The sequence below is a fragment of the Coffea arabica genome, chromosome 2e, assembly GCF_036785885.1.
Source record: "Coffea arabica cultivar ET-39 chromosome 2e, Coffea Arabica ET-39 HiFi, whole genome shotgun sequence".
Taxonomy (NCBI): domain Eukaryota; kingdom Viridiplantae; phylum Streptophyta; class Magnoliopsida; order Gentianales; family Rubiaceae; genus Coffea; species Coffea arabica.
In genome coordinates this window covers 1626544-1649472 of record NC_092313.1, presented here as the reverse complement: position 1 = coordinate 1649472, position 22929 = coordinate 1626544, and the positions used below count along the sequence as shown (strand labels likewise).

Genomic DNA, 22929 nt, shown 5'->3' with positions numbered 1-22929 from the left:
TGATGCCAAGAAGAGCACCCAGACATATAATTAATGGTACAATAATATGTTAAAATCTTTAAGAGACAACCTAAATCTACAGAAAGAACCACAGTTCAGAGGGATGTTTGGCGAGTCTTTGCTTCTCCATCTTTTATTTTCTTCTGCTGAACTTCGATTTGAGCTATTTTTAAGATGGTACAAAGTGTAAACACAGCGATGATTACGCGGTAGCCTCCTTCTTACCATAAAAAAAAAAAAAAACAAGTAAAAGTTCAAACACAAATCCTTCCCTCATTTGCCATGCAGGGGCCTTGCTGCGGCAGCTAAAGCAATGCCAGTCATCAATCATCTTGGAATAAAGCCTTGGATACAGAAGAAGAGTAGTTCTCAGGATCTTTGCATTCGTCATCTCCTTCACTTGTATTCCTAGAGCACAGACGTTTCGCTTCTGTCATTGGGGTCTCACAGACAACACTATGACTAGCTCTTTCTTTATCCTTCCTCTTGGAGTCCTTATTCATAGAATCAGACCTTCCATTCATTGCCTTGAGTGGCTTTGGTGCCCAAACTCTTTGAAGATCAGGCATCCAACTTGTAAAAGACACAAATCTTCTTGCCCTCTCTCTCCTCTCACGAGCTTCACTTAACTTGCGTGCTTGTTCATCTTTTCTAATTCCTTCAGGACTCTCATCAACATTCTCCTGTTGCTGGTACGTCTCCTCCTCTACCGAGATTGATTGATATACGTTGTGACTTTCAGCCTTCTCATACGTGTCTTTGTTATCCCTCCAAGATTGACCACTATCCTCACTGTTGAAGAGAAGAGCTTGGGTCTCATCCTCGTCACCGAAGGGCAACAAATCCATTTGAGTGTAGAGATCCTTCACAATATCGTCGAGTACGTTACAATATCTGAAAAGTACAGGCATCATGTATTAGCTTGCAAAATTGCTGCTTCTCAACACGTTAATCTCTGACACGTAAATATGGCAGTGAAGGGGCAAAAGAGAGGAGTTCTACTGTGCGAGAAGATATACTCATTTTAGATCCAAAAAGATATAACCAGATTCATGCTTGAACAATATAAGCAGAGGCACATGTGCCAGCCTGCATCTAGTAAAACCACATAAATGGTCTTCAATAGTTGTCTCTTGAACATCATATGTTGCTAAACAAGGAAAATCAGCTCCGAAATTATATAGATATCTTGCTTTAAGGATAATAGCATGGCTAATGAAGCTGGAAACAACAATGTGCAGGTAGAATACAATGCTCTCAGCACAAGGCATGAAGTCCATGATCATCGAGTTGATATAGCTTTTAGATTTACTGCTAATTTACTAAAGGGAGGCAAAAGACGGATACTTAATTAGATGCAACTGAGATAATGAAGTGAAAGTAATACTCTGCTAGGCTCAGTAGAACATAAGACTAAGGGAAAATTTGAAAGATGGGAATAAGAAGATTTACAATTCATACGTTGGGTGAAAATTTTCGTTTATTTGTGATCGGGATATGAGTTACTGTTCAAATAAATTTATTTCTAGTTGACTGAATCACCCTTTGTTAATTCTTAACAATGTGGGGAAAAAATCTTAACAATGTCCACCTTAATGACTAAAATTTTGCACTTTGGCGAATGTGTACATATATCAGAATGTGCACATGTCAAAATCAATACATGCACACATATGTATACTCAAATGTGCACATATGAAATATGTGCCCATCCAGTGCTAGTATTTGCACATAAGGGTAATTTCATGATTTTGCCTGCAATATTAATTTTCTTATAAATTGTGCTCGGTTACCCACACCTCATCTACAAATTTCCTAAAACTTATACCCTTCTTATGAATTTTCGGATCTCCCTATTCACATTTTCCAATTTTAAATCAATTGCTTTCCAGATGAGCTACCATATTTGATGTTACTAGCTTTGAGTCCTTTATTGAGTTATTACCTCATTTTGATGGTACGCTCAACATATTCATACAGGCTAACATTACCATGGATGCCTCCATCGATGAGATACTGAATGATGTCTAAAAGGGAGCAAATCTGCTTCAAAAGCTTCTGCTTTAATGGCTGCTCCTTATTCACTGAAATATCTGACCGAAAAATCTCCATCCGCAGTAAAACCTGCAATTCATATCTAGTGCGAGTAAAGGAAATGACATGTATAATGAGAGCTAGCTTTCACAATTTCAAAGAACTTGTAACAAAAGCACAGATTTGTAGAATATATTAATTCAGTGAAGTGTTGAAAAGGATACTTTCTAACTGTTAAATCTGAAGCAGGATTTGGATCACAAGAATTGGAGGATGGATTGCTGCAATTTCTCATATCATTCATTTCCTTGGGGTCTGTTAATAATAAGTCAATCAGTTTTGCACCAAGTGATTGACAAGAACCATCTAATTGTATTGGATTTTGACCTTCTGCATTTTCGCATGTTTTGTAACTTCTAAGTAACCAATAAATGGATGACTTTACAAGTCGTTCAGCCAATGTCTGCAAGTGCATTCCTGATTCAAGTCCTTGTTGGATTCTCTTTTTAAGACTACCAAAGAAGGCTTCTGAGGTCTCTGGACATGAAGATATCACAGCTTCCTCCTGCTTTCCAGATTGTTCAGATGAAACGCTAAGTGATGGGGTTGATTCCTCTGTGGAGTTGGATACATGAAAAGATTTTACGTAGTTTTGGCTATGGTTCCCAATCTGCTTTAACCAGCATTTCAAGAACTTAAGCTTCTTCGGTTTATCAAACTTTCTAGAAAAGTAAATTGCTGCCAAGTCAAAATCAGAACATTCAGAGGCTGCCTTGCAAAAGGAGCTCCATGTGAGGTCCTGGTGCAAATGCTTTTTGTGTTTTTTCATCTTTCCACCTCCAAAAGGATCACAATCCCCAGAAGTTGAAGTCTCAATTTGAGAACCAATAAACCCATTTGAGTTGCTTATATCAGTATAAGAATTGTAAGTCTCACACCGCCCCCTGCCCAAATTTGATACACTGCAGCAATGATCCCCAAGAAAATCACTATCTACTACTGAGAGAAGAGCCGAATGTGCAGTGAAAGGCTTGAGAACACCAAGAATTGTATCTCCATTTTTGTTTGAAAGGGAGACCAGGGCCAAATAACCTTCACCAGACAAGAAACTCAGAAGAATCTGCCAGATGGGCATTGTATTACAACTGCAGGCCTCATTTATTTCTCTAGATAGTATGTCAAGGACCCTATCAGCAAAAAAATCATCAGTCGAATTCCTTTTCTGTTTCTTAGATTCTCTTGACGACTCTTTCACCAGGATGCAGTCAGATAAACACCCTTCAATCTTCTCTTCCTCATTATACTTCTGCACAGCCTTAAAGCTCAGCTTTATCATTCCATCACCAAAGCGATGCCAAAAAGCTTCACGACTATCAAGCTTTTCGCTTTGTGAGTCTCTTAACTCCAAGGAACCCCAGCTATCATCAGATTTTTTCCCAGATAAGGTCTTCAAATTCAGCAGTTCAAGATGACAACAGTTGCATTCCAAAGGTTTACCATTGACATCGAAGATCTCAAGATATAATTGCACATCACTACGTTTACATGATCAACTTGAATTGGCAAAGTTCAATGAAACACCAATTTTCGGGTATATCAATCTAAAAGGAAGAATAGCAGATCCCAGAATAATTGAGTCAGTTGAACAAAATCCCCAACCCAAATTTCTGATCCCTTCATCAAATAATCCTAATTCTTTTCCAAATATATTTTCTTTGACTTCATTGTAATTACCTTGTGATTCATACTTGACATTAATCCAACTCAAATGAATATCCCTCCCAGCAAATGCATCATGCACAGCACCAAACAGATGGCAAAAATTAACAGAGAATTCATCCAATTCACACAAAACTCGAGAACCCACACCCACATCCACATCCAAATAATCAGATAAGCTGGAAATTGAGCAACAAACAGAGGAAAACAAAAGAACCAAATTCGATCGAACTAGAGGAAAATGCTGATTACCTTTTCCTACAACAGTTTCCAGTTCAGACTCCCACGCGTAATCATGTACCAACTGAAGCAATGAGGCAGCTGTATGGGAAGCGAGAGGTCTGGCATTTGATAATTCGGTCGAAATTGGTGACAGCGAGAGAGAATTGAGGGCAGTCGAGAGAGAAGCTAGGGTGTGGGAGGGGTCATTGAAGGAGAGAGAAGTTAGGGAAGAGTTGGGAAGCAAGCGGTGGACGGCAGAGGCAGACCGAAGCGGGGAAAGAGAAGAGAAAAAGAGCTTGTAGGCGAAGAGAGATTTGAAGAGAGGCGGAAAATTGAGGAGGCGTGTGACGGATGCAACAGTGGCGGTGAGGTAGGGGTTAGGGTTTTCAAGACAGAAGAGTGGGTGAAGATCTATGAGCAATACGATGCGTTCTGTCTTTGAGAAATCTAAGGGCTCCGTCATCGTGGCCACGGGAAGCGTGATAATTTACCCTCTATGTATCTGTGTCTTCTCCTGTTGGCCGAGGGGAATGTCGGCCTGATACCGGAATATATGTGTTGTAAACGCCGTGGAATGACAGTTAGGCACCTGCCTCCATTGTGATTCCGGGGACTGGAGTGAATTTTTGGTGGCGAGGAAGCTGTAGGAGGCTCACCTACGCGTACACGTATACCTGGGTTGAAAATGGAGCATTCAATCAAATCCAAAGCGGTAGTAGAAGAAGAAGAAGAAGATGGCTCACTGGTTTTGGCGGGAAAACTGAAACGGCGGTCAGATTCGCTTTTCAAAATCAGATTTAAAAAGGAAGCCGCAAGAGCTGCTAAAATGCGCCGCCGGCCGCAGCTGCAACATTTTAATCATATCACGTGATCATGATCGAAAACCACGTGACATCCACCAGTGGCGATTTTCATCTATCACACGACGTCGTTGAGCACCCTATCTGCTTCTTCCGCGATTTTCATTTTTTCTGCAGCTGGAACTTTTGCTGGTACTTGTCTAGTCGTCTTCTCCTCTCGTTCTGTATCAACACAAACGACGGCGTTGAGAGCTCCTCCGGTCCGCATATACACTTGGGCAAATGTCTTTGGTTTGTAGCTCTAGGCTAATAAGCAGAGATTATGGGGTTTGCTTAATTTCTCCAACCCCGTCGTCGTCCTCTTTCGCAACATATACGACGTTTTCGTTTTCATTGGGGCATCCTGTACTATTTAATAAGTTCCCACCAATACCATGTCGTCGACCACCCTTGTCTTCTTCCTCGCCGTCGAGGAGACGAACCCTAGTTTGTTCCAAGTCATCTGAAGAAGAAGAAGAAGAGGTATCCTCTGGTGGAACACAAGTGGACGAGTGGTTACAGAGACTGCCGGATAAGAAAAAGCCCTTGTACTCTCATAGCTTGCCTTGCGTGGAGGCATGGTTGAGGAGCTTAGGGTTTCATCAGAGCAAAGAGGATAGAGCTGTTTGGTTTGTGGAGAATCCTGATTGGCATGCCCAGCTCTCCCTTGATGTCACGGACCTCTACATTAGGTCCATTTCTGCCAACCCCCTTTTTTGACTAAGCATTACTTTTTCGTGCGATTGCTTTCACCTGATTGTAGTAGAGTCAGAAAATAGCTAGCAATTTTCTGCAGAACCCCTTTATTCCTAGGCATTGTATTAGTGATTGTTTTCTATGAATATTTTCTTTCCATGCTGTTCAATAATTACAAGCTGAATCTCTTCTTAATTTGTTATAGTTGATTGTCATAAATGATGGTCGGGAGGAACTCGGTGTTTATGCCTGTATTGAATGACAAGTGTGATGCCCGTCATTATTGAGGAAGAAAGTTGGGATTGTGATGGTTGCTTGATTGCAAGATTCACTTAAGCTTTTCAGTTAACTTTGTGATAAGAATATGGTACTAGTATTACTTAAGAAATTATACTCTGCTTGTCATTCACTACGGTGAAAGAAGTTTGGGTTGCCACCACCGCGAAATGCTCCCATGGTGACATCCCTTACCCTTTAGTGCAAGGAGCAAGGTTTGAAGCTTGCTACCCTTTTCCTCTATGTATGCAAAAACAGATGTAAGAGAAAGGGGTTTGTTTCGGTTTATTGCTGCCGTTGATGACTAGATGTGTACTAGGCTTTTGTTTCTCTGTATTTCAGTTTGAGTTTTCATAAGTGACCGAATTTGTATGCAAAATGTTTTAAGAGTTTTCAGAAGGCGTAACCCTGGTTTGAGTATAATTAACATACTTTGGTCTAGAAAGGCTCATCATATACATTAATATGTGAAGAACTGGAAACTGAAGAAAGGCCTAAAGGTGTTCATTCTCTTCAAATATATTGGCTTATTAAGTGTAGTCAACACAGGGCTGGTATCCTTGATGAAAACAAGATATCTATTTTTGAAAGGAAGTTTGTAAAGTAAAATATTCCCATTTCCATGTGCAAGTGCATTTGCTTGAGCTTAAAGCCTATCAACATTGCATTTTTCATCTGCAACTTTTAAGAAATGTAACAAACTTGATAGGTAGCTATGTTAATGTTCTGGTTTCTGTAATCCCTCTTGAGACTCTATATATTTGTTCTTGTTATTTGACTGCAGTAAAGTAAATTACGTTGGACACATTGAATATTGTATTTTTTTGGTTAGGAATTAATAAGGATTGGATCCTTTATATTAGTTGTTTAATCGGGTTCTAGTTGTAGAATCGAGAAATATGTGAATGTTCCCGTGTCCAAACTAGTCTTGTGGTGTTAGATTTGGAATCAGCCGAATCAACAGCAGGCAAGACGAGAGCAAATTATAGCTGCATTTACATTTTAAACAGAAGTAAATCGGGTTGATTATATATATCTTGGTAGATTTTAGGAAATCATCATATAATTTGAGTTCTTTACTCGGAATTTCACTTTCGAGTTGAATTTTAATCTGGAAGTTCATTACAACATATCTTGTCTCACTTAAATGTATAAACTGCCTCCGCTTTCTTTGTTCAGTTTTCCAACGCCCCCCCCCCCCCCCAACCCCGCCAAACCAAAACAACCCAAAAAAAAAGTGCAGACGCTGATTCTTCTGTAAAAGTGCAGGTACCTAAAGAGTGGACCAGGAAATTTAGAAAAAGATGTTGAAAGGAGATTCAGTTATGCACTATGTAGAGAGGATATTGAGAATGCCATACTTGGAGGGCCATAAGGATGAGAAAATGCAGATCCAGTTTTACTGTCTGTACCACCACATTCAGAGGGTTAGAGGATCCAGATTGACCAGTAGTTGAAGAATTTTTTCTCAGGATTGATGATGCAATAATTTGATTTTTTTTATTTTTTTTACACTAGGTGTGGTCAAATAATTTTCCTGTGTTTTGTACAACCCTTCGGGGGTTTTTTTTTTTAAAAATATTTTTCCTTGAATAGAAAAATAAGTGCATGTAAAAGCGTAAACAGACTCGTAGTGAGGAGCTCGGAACAGATTTTAGAATATTCCTTAAATTTGGGAGTTTGGTACAGCAATGTTGCCCTTGGTACGAGATTAGATTCAGGAACTTTTGATGTATACAAAATAGCTTTTGTTTCACAAATATAAAGTGTGTTTGGATAGAGTATTGTTTGAAACAATTATTGTAACACTTTTTATGATGTGATATATGTAAAATAAAAATGTGATTGAAAATATAAAAAAATATATTAAAAAATACAAGCAAAATATTATTTAAAAAAATTTAGCTGCATTTCGGATCTACAGCCAGCGTCATTCCTGGAGATCAATTTTTCTAGCCTGGGTTTCTTCTGTTATCCCTCATAATACAGCAACATCGCGATTTTGACAACTATGACAGCAACGTCTCATTTATCAAGAAGCTCTATATTTTTGCAACCTCAAAGCAATTTAAGTCCCCTATGATTATTAGCAATCCAAAGGGGCGTCGTCAAAATGGCCAAGAATCTTCTTCATTTGCTGATTGTACTACTATGACACAATTCCGTGCATTACTAGTGAGATTCCACCTTCATTTGACTATGGAAGCCACACTTCCATTTTGTGTATATATGCCACCACGGTGAACTAGAAAACAAAGTGCCAAACCGATGCGGGAGCATCCCGGCTTTCCGTCAGCTATTTGAGCAGTTGTCCTGTAGCTGCCTGTGCACTAAAGGGGGAGAGGATCACAAAATGGCTCTGCGGTTTAACTTCACTGTAATTCTGCAGAGCGATAATGAGACCAATATTCCTTCACGAGCTTGCCAAACAGTGAACCTTCTCTTTTCATCAACTCCATTGGTTCATCATACTCCACAAGTTTCCCTATCATATTTGTCAGACAAATTTTTAGCATAATGATTATGGTCAAAAAAGACCAGTTCAGCATAAACAAATGCTCAAGACATGAAGCTCACCCTCACTAATAGCCAAAACCTTAGTGCAGTCCATCACTGTTGGTATTCTGTGAGCCACCGTAATCACCGTGCAATCAGCAAATTCTGCCCTGATAGTTTTCTGTAAAATCAAGTCAGTAGCATTGTCTATTGATGCAGTTGCTTCATCAAGAACCAATATCTTGCTTCTTCTCAGCAGAGCACGGCCAAGACAGAACAATTGCCTCTGCCCCATGCTCCAGTTTGATCCGTCTTCCACAACTGAAATTAAAAGAGATAGGTTAGTAAATCTTACCAGCAGCTGCAGCTGCTCATCATTCATCACTACGCTAGAACTGGACCAGCTTACCCAAGGAGTCGAGGCCTTCTTCTTTCTCCCGAATAGCGTCTTTGAGTTGACACTTCTCAAGAACCTTCTCCAAACAGAAAAAAAGTTCTTATCAAGCGGTTAAAGCAACGCTGTTTTGAAAGTTGAAAAAGGAAAAAATGCAATTTTCTCAAATGCAATAGCCACTGGCAATAGGAATGCTGGACATTTAACCAAACATAAGCTGCAAATGCCAAATTCATGCTTTGATATGCCAAGATTTTAAGTACCTCCCATATTTCCGGATCAGTGTGTTGCCCCAAAGGATCTAAGTTGTATCTCACACTTCCATTGAAAAGAGTAGGATCCTGTGGCATAATCCCAAAACGTGACCTCAAGTCATGGAGTCCAATTGCACAGATGTCGATTCCATCTACTAAGATTCTTCCACCAACTGGCTCCACCAGACGAAAGAGCGCACCAATCAGAGTAGTCTTCCCACTACCAGTTCGCCCAACAATACCAATTTTATGCCCTCCTTCGAATGTACAGCTGATCCCACGAAGAACAAGCGGGCCATCAGAACGATACTTGATCTGTAATTGAACTGGTGTCAGCGGGTTGAAACAAAGATCGAATACAATATAAAAGTAGTCAAATAGATGTACCTGCAAATCTTGAATCTCTACTTTACCCACTATTGGCCAATTGGTTGGCGGTCGATTACATTCTATGACTTCAGGAGCTTCACTTGGTATGTGCATGTATTGGTAAAGCCTCTCCACAGAAATTATATAATTTGCCAGAGTACACTGGTTTTGGATGGAAAACACAAGGGACATATTTAATGAAAGACCATAGGACAAAGCCATTCCGATAAATCCTGCAATGACAGGGGACAATGATTAGAAGAGAAAATTTTCATTCTCAAACTTTAGCAGTATGGTGGACAAATGCCTGGATAATAAGAATCTATATTTTTGCTAGCATCAATTACTAGAGCACCACGGACCGGAGCTAAAAGTTCCAGGAGGAAGTAAAACCATGCAGAGAGCTGAGGAGGCAAGAACTGTGGCACTGACTGTCTCCAATCGTTGAATCAACCACTCATTAGCTGCAAAATTGTGGAAGAAAGGGCTGGCATTTGTGTCAACAAGTTCTAGGTTCTTAACAAAGAAACGCTCTTCTTGTTCGAAAGCTCTGATTGTCATGCACCCTGCCAAAGATTCAGCAAGATGATTTGCAACAAAAGACTTGGTTGTGCCGTTAATACGCATCAACTCTTTAGCAGAGGCAAAGTAATATCTCTGTTGAAAGGAAAACCCACGATGGTATTAGTACAGCAAAAGTTTCTATAATCTTTTCTTGTCATTAAATTGATAAGCAAAAGTTTCTATGAAACAAGCCGGCCAGCATGTTACCTGTAATCGAATAGCCAAATAGACCAGTGGTATCGAGACAACCAAAATTTGCCAGGTGACTACAGTTAGCACCACAAGACTAGAGTAAAAATTTATAGTTGATCCAACAGAAAAAATCAAGTTGAATGGAACATCGAGATCAACAATGCTCAGATCAACCGAGACCTGCTCAAGTAAAAATCAATGGGGGTTACTTTTAGTTCCAAGCCTGTAGATGTGTACTGAACTTGGCATACGTGAAACTCTTACTATCCTTACCCGGCTTAATATCCTTCCCAAAGGCGTTGAGTCATAAAATGCCATGGGCGCGCGGAAAAGAGAATTCAATAGCTGAAGAAATAATGATTTTGAAGATTGCAGACCCAAAACAACTGTGCTCAGAGATCTACTGAGCAGAAGAAATGTTGACGAAAACCCAATCACCAAGTAGACTACAATCAGTTTCAGCGTGCTAACTTCAGGATTGTCAACATTTGCAGCCATCCAAGAGTTCTGTGATATCTGACCAATCACGAAAGTAAGATGAGAGAAAGCAGCCACAGAAAAGAACAAGAAGCCTTTGTTCTGATTTAAATACTGAATGTAAGGCCTAAAGCCAGTGTCCCCGACTTCTCTCTCTTCTTGCTTGATCAACTGATCACCTGCAGATGCTTTAGAACCTTTCTCACTGTATGTCTTGCGGATTTCTTTGTTAGGAGCTTTAGGACTCGGGGAGGAAGTAACTTCGGAAATCCTCTCAGAACCTGCAGTCTCTTTGTGTGCATCAACCAAACTCTGAAATTCTTTACTAAAGGCTAGTAACTGATGATAGGGAGCTGCATTGAGAATCTCGCCATCTGACATAAACTGTCAAACAAGGTAGAAGTAAGTATATTGTTGTCAAGTAGATTTAGTGTGGCAGTTTCCTTGGGAGTAATATTCAGGGTAACGAAACCAGCTGTTTTGCTTTCCACTAATGGCTAAAGTTAATTGAGCACTCACTGCGTGAATATCTTGATATCCAAATTTTTAGTAATATAGATGGCTATATGCAACACCTCCAACGCTAAACAACTTTTTATTGCTAGGAAAACGTGATCAATTTGAAAACAAGTAATCAATTGACCTATGAAAGCAGAAGAAAATCATAATGCAAAACAAAGATTTTCAGACATCATAGCATCTAGTAGAAAGAGGTTTTCCCTTTGTTGTGTTGTTTTGGGGGGGGGCAGTGGCTTAATCCTAAATTTAACTGAAAAGTCATCTAAAAAGACATATTTCTCAGGCTTTATCACAGGAAGTGGAATCAGGTTACCAGAAAAAATGCCTAAAGGTACAAATCAAATGAAAACAACAAACAGTTACAGCGTAAAAATTTCCCAGGGGTAAACTCACCAGAACACAATCAAATGCAGGAAGAAAATCAACTTGATGGGTTACAAGTAAGACAGTCTTCCCAGTCAGAGCTCCCATGACATAATCCTGCCAAGAATGGTGTGAGTTTGTACATCATCACAAAAGAGTGTTACTAAGCATGCTCCACAATAGGAGGAGGTCAATCGATGTAAAGCAAGCCTCAGAATTATGAGGTCGTGCAATCAATGCCCCCTCACAGATTCCAGACTACCAGAAAATAAGAAGATGAGAAAGTACTAACATTGAATAAGCTCGTGGCAGTGTGTGCATCAACAGCACTGAAGGGATCATCCAATAGATATATGTCAGCATTCTGATATAAAGCCCGTGCAAGTTGAATCCGTTGCTTCTGTCCACCGCTGAGATTAACTCCCCTTTCACCAATTTCAGTGAGATCACCATGCGGAAGCAACTCAAAATCCTTTACCAATGAACATTTTTCTAATGTTTGTTGGTATCTCTGGTAATCCATTGGAGACCCAAATAAAATATTGTCTCGAATACTTCCAGTCTGAATCCATGCTGATTGGGAAACATAGGCAATAGTTCCATGCACTCGAACCTGTAGAATGAAGATAAATTTATCATATAAGAGATGATCAGGTCATGTTTAAGCCTTCTACAAGAATCCCATATATGACAAAAATTGTTAGGGAGTTTCATAGGCATAGACAAAATCAGTTCAATAGAAGTACGTCAAAGGAACAAGAAATTAACTTACAGTTCCACAGGTAACTGGAACCTCTCCAAGAATTGCAGCTAGAAGTGTTGACTTACCCGAGCCCACCTCCCCACATATAGCAACCTTCTCACCACGTCTAACCTCGAGATTAATGTTTCTAAGAGAGGGTTTCAATGAATTCTCTTCCCACGAGAGGCAAGCAGATCTTATAATAATGTTTCGACTTGTGTTTTCTCCAAGGCATTTCTGCCTCACATTTGCTACATCCAATTCAGGTGCCTCAAGAAACTTCACAATCCTCTTAAAAGAAACCTTAGCTTGAATGACTACTCCAATAACATCAGGAATAGATCTAATAGGGTCCTGAACCAGTCGTAATGTTGCTACAAATGTGAAAACGTTGCTTGCATATAGTGGAATACCAAGGAAATAGCAAGCCCCAAATGTTGTAGCAGAGACAAGTACAGGGGATGACCAAAAAAGAAAGCTATTATATGCTTTACGCAGCTGAACAGCTGACAACCATTTTTCTTCAACCTGCCTTAGATTCTCAATAACCTTCTTGAAATGGCTTTCCCAGGCATATAATTTCAAAACCTTCATACTGACAAGTGCCTCTGAAATAGCCTTTAGCCTGTCATCTTGTGCCACCATAAGCTTAGATTGGAATTTGTGCTGTAATTTTGCAAGGGGAGTATTACAAAGAACGGTAAGAACTATTACCACCAACGATGCAATTGTAGCAAGCCCGACAGCACTGTAGAGAATTAAAAGTGCAAAGATGAGCTGGAGACTCGTTGTCCAGGTCTGATGAAACCAGAAAGGAAATTCTCCAATCCGGTAGGCATCCACTGTAACATAGTTCATTATCTCACCGCTTGAGTGCATCAACTTGGCAGTATTGGATAGTCTTAGTTGCTTCTTATAAGTGGCTGCCGTTAACAAGGACCTTACTTTCACACCTACTACTCTGCTCCTGAAATACCACTGTCTTTGGGACAAAGATTCCAAGTTCTTTGAGATAAAAAGCAAAACAGCCAAGACATAACCTTCATATTCAAAACTCTCTTTTCCTTCTGCAACCTGAATGAAGGCTTTTAGTAGAAGAGGACCAGCAGAGACGGTCACTATTTTCAGAAATGCGAAAAACCCTGATATGAAGATCTCCCTCCAGTGGCATATCAAGATTGTCTTCAACACTGATGGTTGGGCTAGTGGCTCAACTTGTTTCCGTTTGTTATATATATCCACAAACAGCAAGTAACAGGACTGTGCTCGATCTTCCTCACGCAAGTTGGGTATGTCTTCATCCTCCAGAGTCTTCTCCTTTCCCCTTTTCATCAATGGATTCAACCACCAAAATGACATTTTACTGATAAATCCAGCTTTCTCAAATGGAGTGACACTGCCAACAGAATCAAGTTTGCCTTTTCCACTGGCCACGCCATTTAAGGGGGCACTAAGATCATTTTCAGTGCTATCCTCATATTTGTAACCTTTGTAGGTGCACAACAACAGTAAACATGCTCCTATCAAAGACAATATGTATAACCCCATCCTAACTGACACCTCTTTATCGAGAATGGCAGTCACAAGAGAGAATCCACATGCAATTCCCGAAAACAAGAATACAAGAATGGACAACAGCCTCAAAGGTGCTTGTGAAAAAACCTTTCCCCTAAGGCTCACAGTTAAACCCACTAATAAGCACGTCAACCCATGGAAAGTTAGCAGCAACCACCAATGGAGAGGCAATGCACTGTGGGTTTTCCGTAACTCTCTTACCAACACCCAAATCCCCGCACACAAATATGAAAGTCCAAGAAGACCATTGAAAGTGGCAGATATCAACTGCAATCCTGAAATACGACGAGTTTGCGCATGCGTCCATGGGAATTTTGACGAGGGTCTGGAGAAAAAAATGGCTAGGAACACAATTAGGAGCAAAACATCGAAGGAAGTGATCAAGGCATGATTAATACACGAGGAGGAGAGTGCTGCAGAGACTAAATTAGCACCGCAAAACTTCCTACTGCTGTCAGTACAATCAGATGCCCCGCAAAACATACTCCAAAGATCCACCATCTCGTCCTTAAACCGTCTTTGCCCTGTTGATTCTGAAGTTTGATAAACAGGAGAAAATGATTACCACACCATTCAAACAGGCGACGCACCGGAAAAAAAAAAAAGAAGAGGTTCTGATCCTTCTGAATTCATCAAGGAAGTGGAAGGATCAAGAGAAGCACAGCTTATTGCTTAAAGAATGTGGAGATAGAGCCAACCAATAGACCATGCACTTGCAAGATAAATTATGCAACACATCAAAAAACATGATCAGCAAAAAATTCTTTGGACTGCTTGAAGACAAGAAAATGGGACAAATTAGTCACTGCAGGCAGAGTTCGTTTGATCAAAAACTGCATGGTCTATTGGTTGGCATCCATCTCATTGTACTCGTACCCATCTCAATCTTGCTAAATAATTGGTACTAACAAGCAAAAATGCAAGCATGACAACGACAACATACCTTGGATTGGCAAAGGCGTTCGCCCTCAAAACTCTCAAATCCTCCAGATTGCAAATAACAGAGTACTATTACCAACCCTCCAGGGCTTCGTCTTTCCTATACACAAAGAAATGACGATGGGGATCATAAACCAATACTAACACAAATAAAATAGCTCGGGCATAGTACAATTTGTTGGATCAACTCGAAATTAAAAAAAAAAACCATGAAAAAGGAAACAGGTTCCCAAGAGAGGCAGAGGGGTGTGCGTCGGTTTTCTTTGTGTTTATTTATTTAAGCATGTGTCGAAAATAGAATCCAAATCCTACTCGTATTTCTCCGCTTCTTCCCGTTTCTCACATTATCGCCCCGCCGTCTCAACATGGGCACATGCAATGCAGGTGCAGATTATTTTTGACCAAAAAAAAAAACGACACTGAGATCCCAATGCACTTTAGAAAGGCTATATTTAGCAAGGAGAAGACACACTTCAAAGGACATAAGTAGAAATTACACTTAGTACGGCAGAGATGCTGTTAGTATTGATTTTATAAAGAAGAACAGTCTACCAAAACAACCTGCAAGACCCGAAGATATCGCCGACCAAATTATTTTAGGAATCTTTTTGTGTTTCTTTAAGGTTTAGACTGTTGTCTGTCAGCACGAAGACTCTGGTGACGAACAGTAGAGTTTGAGATGCTGGCGGTTAATTAACGTGGTATGTTTATATGGGTGCAGTAATAATGGTTGTGGGCTCGTTTTCTTGCCGGAAAGGGGTAATGCCGGCCGCTGCAGCTTTCCTTAATTCTAGTAACCGTGTGTTACTTACGAGAGCCCTCCTATTAATATTATGGAAGAGAGGGAGGCAGAAGGGCGTCATGGCTCACGTCTCACAACATTTGTCGTTTCCTTTTTCCCATACAGCCCATCTTTCGCCATCTCCTTTCAGTTCCACGTATCTTCCGTTTTATAGCAAGTTAGACGGACAACAGAGCCGTATTACAACTTTACTTCCACTGCCTTATTTTTTCCAACAAACGTGGAGATTTTTTACAACTTTACTTCCACTACCTAATTTAATTGCTGATTCAAAAATGGAGTTTTTTTTTTTTTACACGGAGTCCCAATGTTTTGGGTTGCATGAACTCAACCTTTTTAGCAAGAATGTTGGACTGTGCATTAGGCAACTTGGCAAAAAATATTTTGACCTTATCCCAATAATATATAGATTCAACTATGTCAACAGCACCTGTATGTAGAACTGCGCAATTCGATCAATACCCGGAAATGTATATACTTAACATCTATTGTCTTCCTGCATTTAAAGATTTTCATGATTTTTAAAAAAAAAAAAAAAAAGATTTTCATGATTTCACTTTTTTAAAACCTCCACTTTTTCAAATACTATGAGACCGTAACCAAAAAATAAAAAATAAAATCAAAGAACTGTAATTTCATGGAATAATCAGTTACGTAGACTGTACACCTCTCCCTCCGCTCAGTATACTTTCTAATATTACACGGACCTTCATGCTATGCCAGCGAACCTTATTTATTTGACTTTAACATGCTCATATTGATAGCTCGTAAGTGATCCATTGAGAACGTATTATTAGGTTATGTTTGGATTACTATTTTTTAAAGTTTTGTAAAAAAATTCTGCGACTATTTTGATGAATGATAACTCATAAGTGATCCATTGAGAACATCTTATTAGGTTGCGTTTGAATTGCTATTTTTTGAAATTTTTATACAAAAATATACTGTTGCAATTTCATTTACGTGAAATAAAAAGATGATTACATTTAAATTACTATTTTTTGAGATTTATATAAAAAAAAAAAATACTTATCAATTTGACCCTGAATAACATGGCTAATTACTCAGAATATCGTTGAGAAAAAAAAAAGTCGGACGTTTATAGGTCTGACAGGGGGTCGCTGCAAATCTATGGCTGCCGGGCTGTGTCAACCCGGCAACAAAAAAGGCGAATCCTTTTTTTTTTTTTTAACTTTGACACCGCTGCCGGGCTGTGTCAGTGGAAATTTTTTTTTTTTTTTTTAAAAGTCGCTGGCCTGGCAGCCGACAAAAGTCTGCAAAATGCCGGCTGCTGGGCCTTGTCAGCCCGGCAGCCAGTCCAATTTTAAAAAAAAAAAAAAATTTCCAAACAGAATATACACTACTATGGATATGATGTCGGGCAGCTTGGTTTAAAAGACATCCATTTATTATGTCTCATTATTTCCAAACTTAGGTTGTTTTTATTCAATTAAATTTGGAAATGCAAATATGAAAAAAAAGGAAACAAGTACTATTCAGGCATTATTGTACCAATACTAACAAAGACCAAAAAAAAAATCCTACCAAAAATACAATATATACATGTATATTGAAAATTAGTTATTATTAAGGAAACAAATAAATATATCATTAATGACTTATAAATCAAACAAGAAAAGGTCCACCAATATAGCCAAAATGGACATAACTTTCTATAATAAAAAATTAAGAAAAAAATGATCTTATGTAGGATGGCAACAAAAGAAAAGTTTATTTGAATATTGAGTTATGATTTACGTGTAGAAGATTACCCTTCTTTAAGCGCAGCTTTATGAAGGAGAATGATTAAGGTGAAAAAAAGCCTTTTTTGATTTTATTCCCTATTTAATAAATTTAGATGCAAATTGAATAAATGTGTTTAGTAATGGTAATCAAAGGGAGGGGAAAATTTATTTACAATGGAAAACCCTTTCTCACGTGCATTGAGTTTTTGTACGATTGATATTGTGATAAAACTTAAGGAACCAAATATGATTTTGGACAAAATTTGGCAAAAATCCTTCCGAGTAGTAATATCCACAGGAGATGCATGCTGAAAATTGGTTATTAAAGAAATAAACAAATGCGCGTCAATGAATTATAAAACAAACAAGAAAAGGTCCACCAAGGGAAGCTAAATGGACCTAACCTTCCATAAAGAAAAAAAATTAAGAAAAAATCGATTTTATGTAGAATAAAAACAAAAAATAATTTGTTTGATTATCAAGTGATGGAAACATAAATATGTATATGTCGATTCGATTTAAGACGGAGACCTGTGCTGGGACTGACGCCTCCATTTTCTCCATTCTTCTCATTTGGAGCAATTAAAATTTTGGTATTTTGTAAATGAATGGTTGGGCGATGGTCCGGACAAATTATGTGAAGTCGCTTTTGTCTTAACCTATTTTGCAGAATTCTGCGAGCTGCCGGGCCTTGTCAGCCGGACAGCCAGCTTGATGCAGAGCCGGCAACTTTATACAAAAAAAAAATTTCCGCTGCCGGACTGACAGCGATGTCAGAGTAAAAAAAAAAAAAAGATTCGCCTGACCGACGGCCATAAATTTACAGTACACCCTTGTCAGATTCATAAACGTCCGATTTTTTTTTTTTTTCAACGATATTCTGAATAATTAGCTGAATAACATGCTCCGGCCATTAATTGTTTAACTCGATCGTAAGTAGGAAGCCCACAAATTTAGACGCCCGTGACGTGGTTGACACGGTATAATTGTCGGCTCTCTTGGATTTAAAACCCTTAATGTTACGTCCATGTACTACAGTGGCTGGCAAGAAGAACATCAGGCATCAGGGCACATTCTCCTTCGTTTAAAAGGGTTGTAGGACGTTTTAAAAAACTGAGGGAACAAAACGTAAGATCAATATGCTCGTCTGTTTGAAATGAACAAACGCACGCCAGAAAAGACGACGGAAACTGCAAACTCGAGTCCGGCGTCGTGGGTTCTTGATGGCCGACATTGGTTGGAACTGGGAACAGATGACCCGTGCTCCAGACTTCTAGTTTAGCAACTAGTGGATCCGGAGTACTCCTTTTTAGCACTTGACAACAGCAACATGGCAAAAACTTGTGTAGACTCGGTCTACTGGCCCACCTGTAGACCGAATGGTACAAAACTTGTCACGTCAACGTTTTTCATCCTCACCCTCAAACAGTCCACAACCTCTGACTACCCCAGCGCGGCTCCAGAAATTTTGACTCAACTCCTCCGCCACCTTTATGTCAACACCGTTTCCTGACATTCTCCCCAAAAAATTCACCAATTCCTTTCCTTCCCTTATACCCGGGGCAAATCGACACCCCATTAGCAAGTCACGAACCCATGTCCGGGTATCCATCACTTTTGATGTATGATATCACTATCAGAATTGCACTGCTTTGTTAAGTGGGAGTTTCTTGATTGAAGGTGGGAGTTTTTCTGCCTAGAAAGAATTTCTCCAAGTGTTTCGCACGCTTGGGACGGATGAAATTCACAATCTTCCGTTTCACTTTCTATACCGTTATCTGTTTCACTTTTTATTATATTATTATTTTTTATTTATAAATATTATATTATATTTCTATTTTATTTTTTAAAATTTAAGAACTATTAATTGATTAAAAAATAAATAAAATAACCTCAAAAAAGTAATATATAATAAAAATTTAAAAATACTGCAAAAAATTCATTAAAAAATCTCATTTTTATGCATTTTTATTTTTTGAGTTTGTTAAATTTTATATATTACTCAATTAATAATTTTTTGATCTTAAGAAAATAAAAAATATATATAATATAATATTTACGAAGGAAAAACAGTGATATAATAAAAGGCGAAGCAAAAAGTGATACAAAGGTGAAATAGAAGATTGGTTACGATGAAATTGGTTGTTTGTTAGGAATTTTACCGGTCAGCTGATGCGGCAATTGCCGAGCCACTCGGTCCACAGATGGGATCGTAGACCGGATTAACCCAATTTTTTTGTCAATCTGAGTAGTCACGTCTTGGTGCACTAACCAGCAGCCACACAAACGATAGGGACGCGAGGAGCAACCGGACTTGGATCAGTCATAAGTCAGAGATGGTGGCGCTCGTACGGACTAGCCAGAGTGAGTGCCAGCCACTACCTCTTGAGAATACCATGCGGGTTTGAGACTTGAGTTTGTTCTCAAAAAAATATATTTTTATGTAAAATTTATCATCGCTACAATGTTTTACAATAAATTAATTATATATGCATTGTTGGTAAATATACTATCATTATTAGATATATAACATATATATAATTTAAAATTTAAAATTTACTCATTTATCATCTATTCAATTATAAATCTATTCAATTATGATAATATATGTACTGATACTGACAATATATATAAAATTTAATCTTTTAAAATTATGTTCAGTAATGATACAAAATATGAAAAAGGAAAATACAACTATTATTACAGTCCATAACTCATTTTGGAGTTACGGACAATTCTAGACCACACATGCATGCCTTTCAGGAAAGATAGTCAACCAGCTTGTCCTGTTAATTCTCCTAATAATTCTTAAAATATTAAAAAATGCAATTTTGATTCCTTAAGTCGCCGACACAAATCATCTGATCTCCGCCATAGTCTGTCCAAATCCCATGGGATCCCTGCCGTGGAGACGACGACTAGCTTATTCACGTTTGGCGTTTTCTTTTTGGCATTCTTTCTCCTTTCTTCGATGGAGACAACAGGAAATTTTGCAGCCAATAAAGAAACATGAAAAAATTGAACACTTCAAAAGAAAAGTCGGTAGTCCAGATTAGTTTAATTCCATCAGTGGCTAATAGGGGCTAGAGGATGAAGGGAATATGTGAAGAGAGAGAGAGAGAGAGAGAGAGAGAGATTGCAAGATTGATGACAAAGCATCAAAGTGGACAAAAGATGAAGGCAGAGGTTGAATTAAAAGTGGGGAGACCATGCAAGGTGGGGGGCAGTCGAAGGGAGGCCAGGCAAGGTTCGCGTAACGTGGTTTGTTTTGTTATACTGGCGCGTTCTGTGATTAGTGAATATTGAGGAAATTTGGAGAACAGTCGTCGGTAACTTTTTCAAAAGTTACAGGTGTCAGTGACCCCAACCATTGTCCCACGGAAAAAGGAAGAGCGTTGAGAAGATTTGGTGGCTTGTGCGATTAAAATTTAAAAAGCTAAGAGAGGTTTTATCTTCTATTAAGGATATTTTTTGGGATAGAGACGGTTAAATTAAAGTAACGATCTTTTAAATCCTTATACGAATCTGACCCTAGAACAGTGATTTAATTTTTTTTTATATGAATTATGGAGTTGCGGAGGCCCAAGATCTCTCGTTTTTTTTTTTTTTTTTAACTTATGACTCAAACGTTGTTGACTGGTGGCCAATAAAATCAATTTGATTCTAAAAGCCAAAAGAAAAGTAAACATTACCACCACCACACAATCATTTGTACTAAACCAACTTCTGGCCACCATAAAAAAAAGTTTTAAAGTTTTATTTGGATGTAAGTTAAACGATCAAATATTCTTACCTACGTTATAAAATTTAGATTTTTCTGAAAATATTGTCAGCATCTGAGACGGTGATAGTTCAGTCCCTTTCGAGTTCTCTTTGAGTCTTTTCAGGTCCCCCTCTCCTTAATATAAAGTAAGTGTAGGTCTATCGTGTCTCGAAAAAAAAAAAATCATTTGTACTGCTTTATGCATTAAAAAGTGAAAGCTACTTTCAAAGTTTCAAAGGTACAAGAAATATCACTCTCGGGCCAGCCAAATCTAGTAGGGGTCAAGTTTGAAATCTAAGGACTCGGAGAGTTTATCTGTTGTTACTACTCAAGGACTATTGTTACTACCTCCCACAATTGGCGAGTTGGTTTAATTTTTTTCTTTTTATCGCAACAATAACATTTGTATAACATATTTTAACTTAATGTAAATGAAGAAAAAATCGACGGGTTGAACACTTGACCTCCCACCCCATGAAGACTTAAAATGTTTTGGTGGTCCCAACAACCCATCACAATTGTGTTACCAAAGACTTAATTGTGGTGGTACCACAATTATGCTACCACCACAATTATGCTATTGTTGAATTGTCAATTGTAATATTCTGTTCACTATTTGTGGATTAGATGTAATTTTCCCAAAAAATTAAAAGAAAAAGAAAATCTTGATGTCCACATATACTCTTGGAGAGTACTTTTTTTTTTCTTTGGAAAAGTACTTATTCAACTAGTTGGTATTTTTCTTTATTTTCAAATATCTTAGAGATACCGAGTGATAATAAAAACCCTATTTGTATTGTTATTTTTAGGAGTTTTGTAAAAGAAAAATTACGATAGCGACTCGATATATGTAAGATAAAAAAGCGATTGTTCCCGGAAAACGTAAAAATTTTTGAAGAAAAATGGTAAAACAAACAACGCCAAAGTTCTTATTTATGGTATTCCTATAAATTACATTACCATTTGACAGCTAAAAAATATTAATTAGATTACCATCTCATGTATTATGTATTAACGCGCATAATACACATGACAAGATGCAGTGAATGGAGTTCTTTAAGGCTTTTTTTTTTGAAAAAAGAGAGAGTTCTTTTTTTAAAAAATAAGAGAGTTCTTTAAGAAAAACTTTTTTTAAAATAATGTATTTTGCAACAAAAAAATATATTAAAATACACCATGTTAAAGAATGTAACCGAGTTTGTGCCTTGCTACAATTTCGAGTGGACATTAGGTTCAAAATTATAGCATAATCCGATTACATTTCTATTAGGGAAACACAGGCTGCTCTATTTTTTTGGGGGGTCGTATGGAATTGAAATTGAAAAGGTTTAGGCCAAGGGAGTTTTCTGCGTCCGATGACAGAGTAATACAAATGTGGGGAGTCCTACATATTCTAATGGGTGCCAGAATCTTTTTTTCCTCTTTTTTAAATAGAAGAAAAGTGAGAGTTAAGAAGCAAGAAAGAAAATAAAAAAAATTAAAATGCAATAATTTTAAACTCTAAAACGTCAGGACTCAAGTGCTGGATTCATTTTTTGCCTTTGCGTTGCCAGATTGTGTTTGGTTGGTATCCCAGACATCAAATAAGACAAGTCAAACGAAGACACATAATGTGATATCATAATCAACATCGGCAGATGACCCATGGGGTGATGAGAAAGACGATGGAGATCCTAATGATTGGAGGGGTTCAGTAAAGCAAAAGAAGCAAAATGGAAATTGACTCAAAATGTCAGCCACAAAAACCAGCCACCTCAAAACGCAATTTTTTTTTTATCAGTGTAAAAAAATATAATTATATTATTAGTATATAGAAAGTTAATTCTGCATATTTGTTGACACCTTGGAAAGGCAAAACGACGAGAATATGGTTTATGTCTTGTCAGTCCATTCATCAACGCCATCATCGTTTCTGTCATTTTCTCTTGCTCCAAGTTTATGTGGCCTCC

At 38.2% G+C, this 22929-nt stretch overlaps 3 protein-coding genes across 5 annotated transcripts; 1 reads left to right on the top strand and 2 right to left on the bottom strand.

Moving 5' to 3' along the window:
• LOC113733398 (uncharacterized) lies at positions 1–4858 on the bottom strand. Its single transcript, XM_027259770.2, has 3 exons — positions 2259–4858; positions 1946–2137; positions 1–894 (listed from the first exon to the last, which is right to left on the bottom strand). Exons 1-3 carry the CDS (start codon positions 3368–3370, stop codon positions 324–326), a joined length of 1875 nt encoding a protein of 624 aa, XP_027115571.2. The 5' UTR covers positions 3371–4858; the 3' UTR covers positions 1–323.
• A 51-nt stretch (positions 4859–4909) lies between these two features.
• On the top strand, positions 4910–7583 carry LOC113729972 (uncharacterized). Its single transcript, XM_027254357.2, has 2 exons — positions 4910–5506; positions 7056–7583. Exons 1-2 carry the CDS (start codon positions 5058–5060, stop codon positions 7159–7161), a joined length of 555 nt encoding a protein of 184 aa, XP_027110158.1. The 5' UTR covers positions 4910–5057; the 3' UTR covers positions 7162–7583.
• A 203-nt stretch (positions 7584–7786) lies between these two features.
• On the bottom strand, positions 7787–15590 carry LOC113729971 (ABC transporter C family member 10-like). 3 transcript variants are annotated; one of them, XM_027254355.2, is made up of 13 exons: positions 15232–15590; positions 14675–14770; positions 12187–14264; positions 11707–12027; positions 11445–11531; positions 10329–10916; positions 10071–10235; positions 9662–9956; positions 9318–9532; positions 8940–9245; positions 8692–8755; positions 8364–8603; positions 7787–8271 (listed from the first exon to the last, which is right to left on the bottom strand). In XM_027254355.2, the coding sequence occupies exons 3-13, from the start codon at positions 14230–14232 to the stop codon at positions 8159–8161; spliced, it is 4440 nt and encodes a 1479-aa protein (XP_027110156.2). In that variant the 5' UTR covers positions 14233–14264; positions 14675–14770; positions 15232–15590; the 3' UTR covers positions 7787–8158. The 3 variants fall into 3 exon arrangements, with proteins under 3 accessions (XP_027110156.2, XP_027110157.2, XP_071934146.1); XM_027254356.2 differs by lacking the exon at positions 15232–15590 and adding an exon at positions 14983–15105; XM_072078045.1 differs by lacking the exon at positions 15232–15590 and adding an exon at positions 14879–14985.
• Positions 15591–22929: the final 7339 nt, after the last annotated feature.

Coding starts and splice junctions, on each gene's coding strand:
- LOC113733398 (XM_027259770.2), bottom strand. CDS start 3,370: ATGATAAAGCTGAGCTTTAAGGCTGTGCAGAAGTATAATGAGGAAGAG. Junction 2,138..2,258: donor TCAGATTTAACAGTTAGAAA/GTATCCTTTTCA, acceptor TACTCGCACTAG/ATATGAATTGCAGGTTTTAC. Junction 895..1,945: donor GAGCGTACCATCAAAATGAG/GTAATAACTCAA, acceptor TGTACTTTTCAG/ATATTGTAACGTACTCGACG.
- LOC113729971 (XM_027254355.2), bottom strand. CDS start 14,232: ATGGTGGATCTTTGGAGTATGTTTTGCGGGGCATCTGATTGTACTGAC. Junction 12,028..12,186: donor TTCCAGTTACCTGTGGAACT/GTAAGTTAATTT, acceptor TTCATTCTACAG/GTTCGAGTGCATGGAACTAT. Junction 9,246..9,317: donor TAGAGATTCAAGATTTGCAG/GTACATCTATTT, acceptor GTTCAATTACAG/ATCAAGTATCGTTCTGATGG.
- LOC113729972 (XM_027254357.2), top strand. CDS start 5,058: ATGTCTTTGGTTTGTAGCTCTAGGCTAATAAGCAGAGATTATGGGGTT. Junction 5,507..7,055: donor GTCACGGACCTCTACATTAG/GTCCATTTCTGC, acceptor GTAAAAGTGCAG/GTACCTAAAGAGTGGACCAG.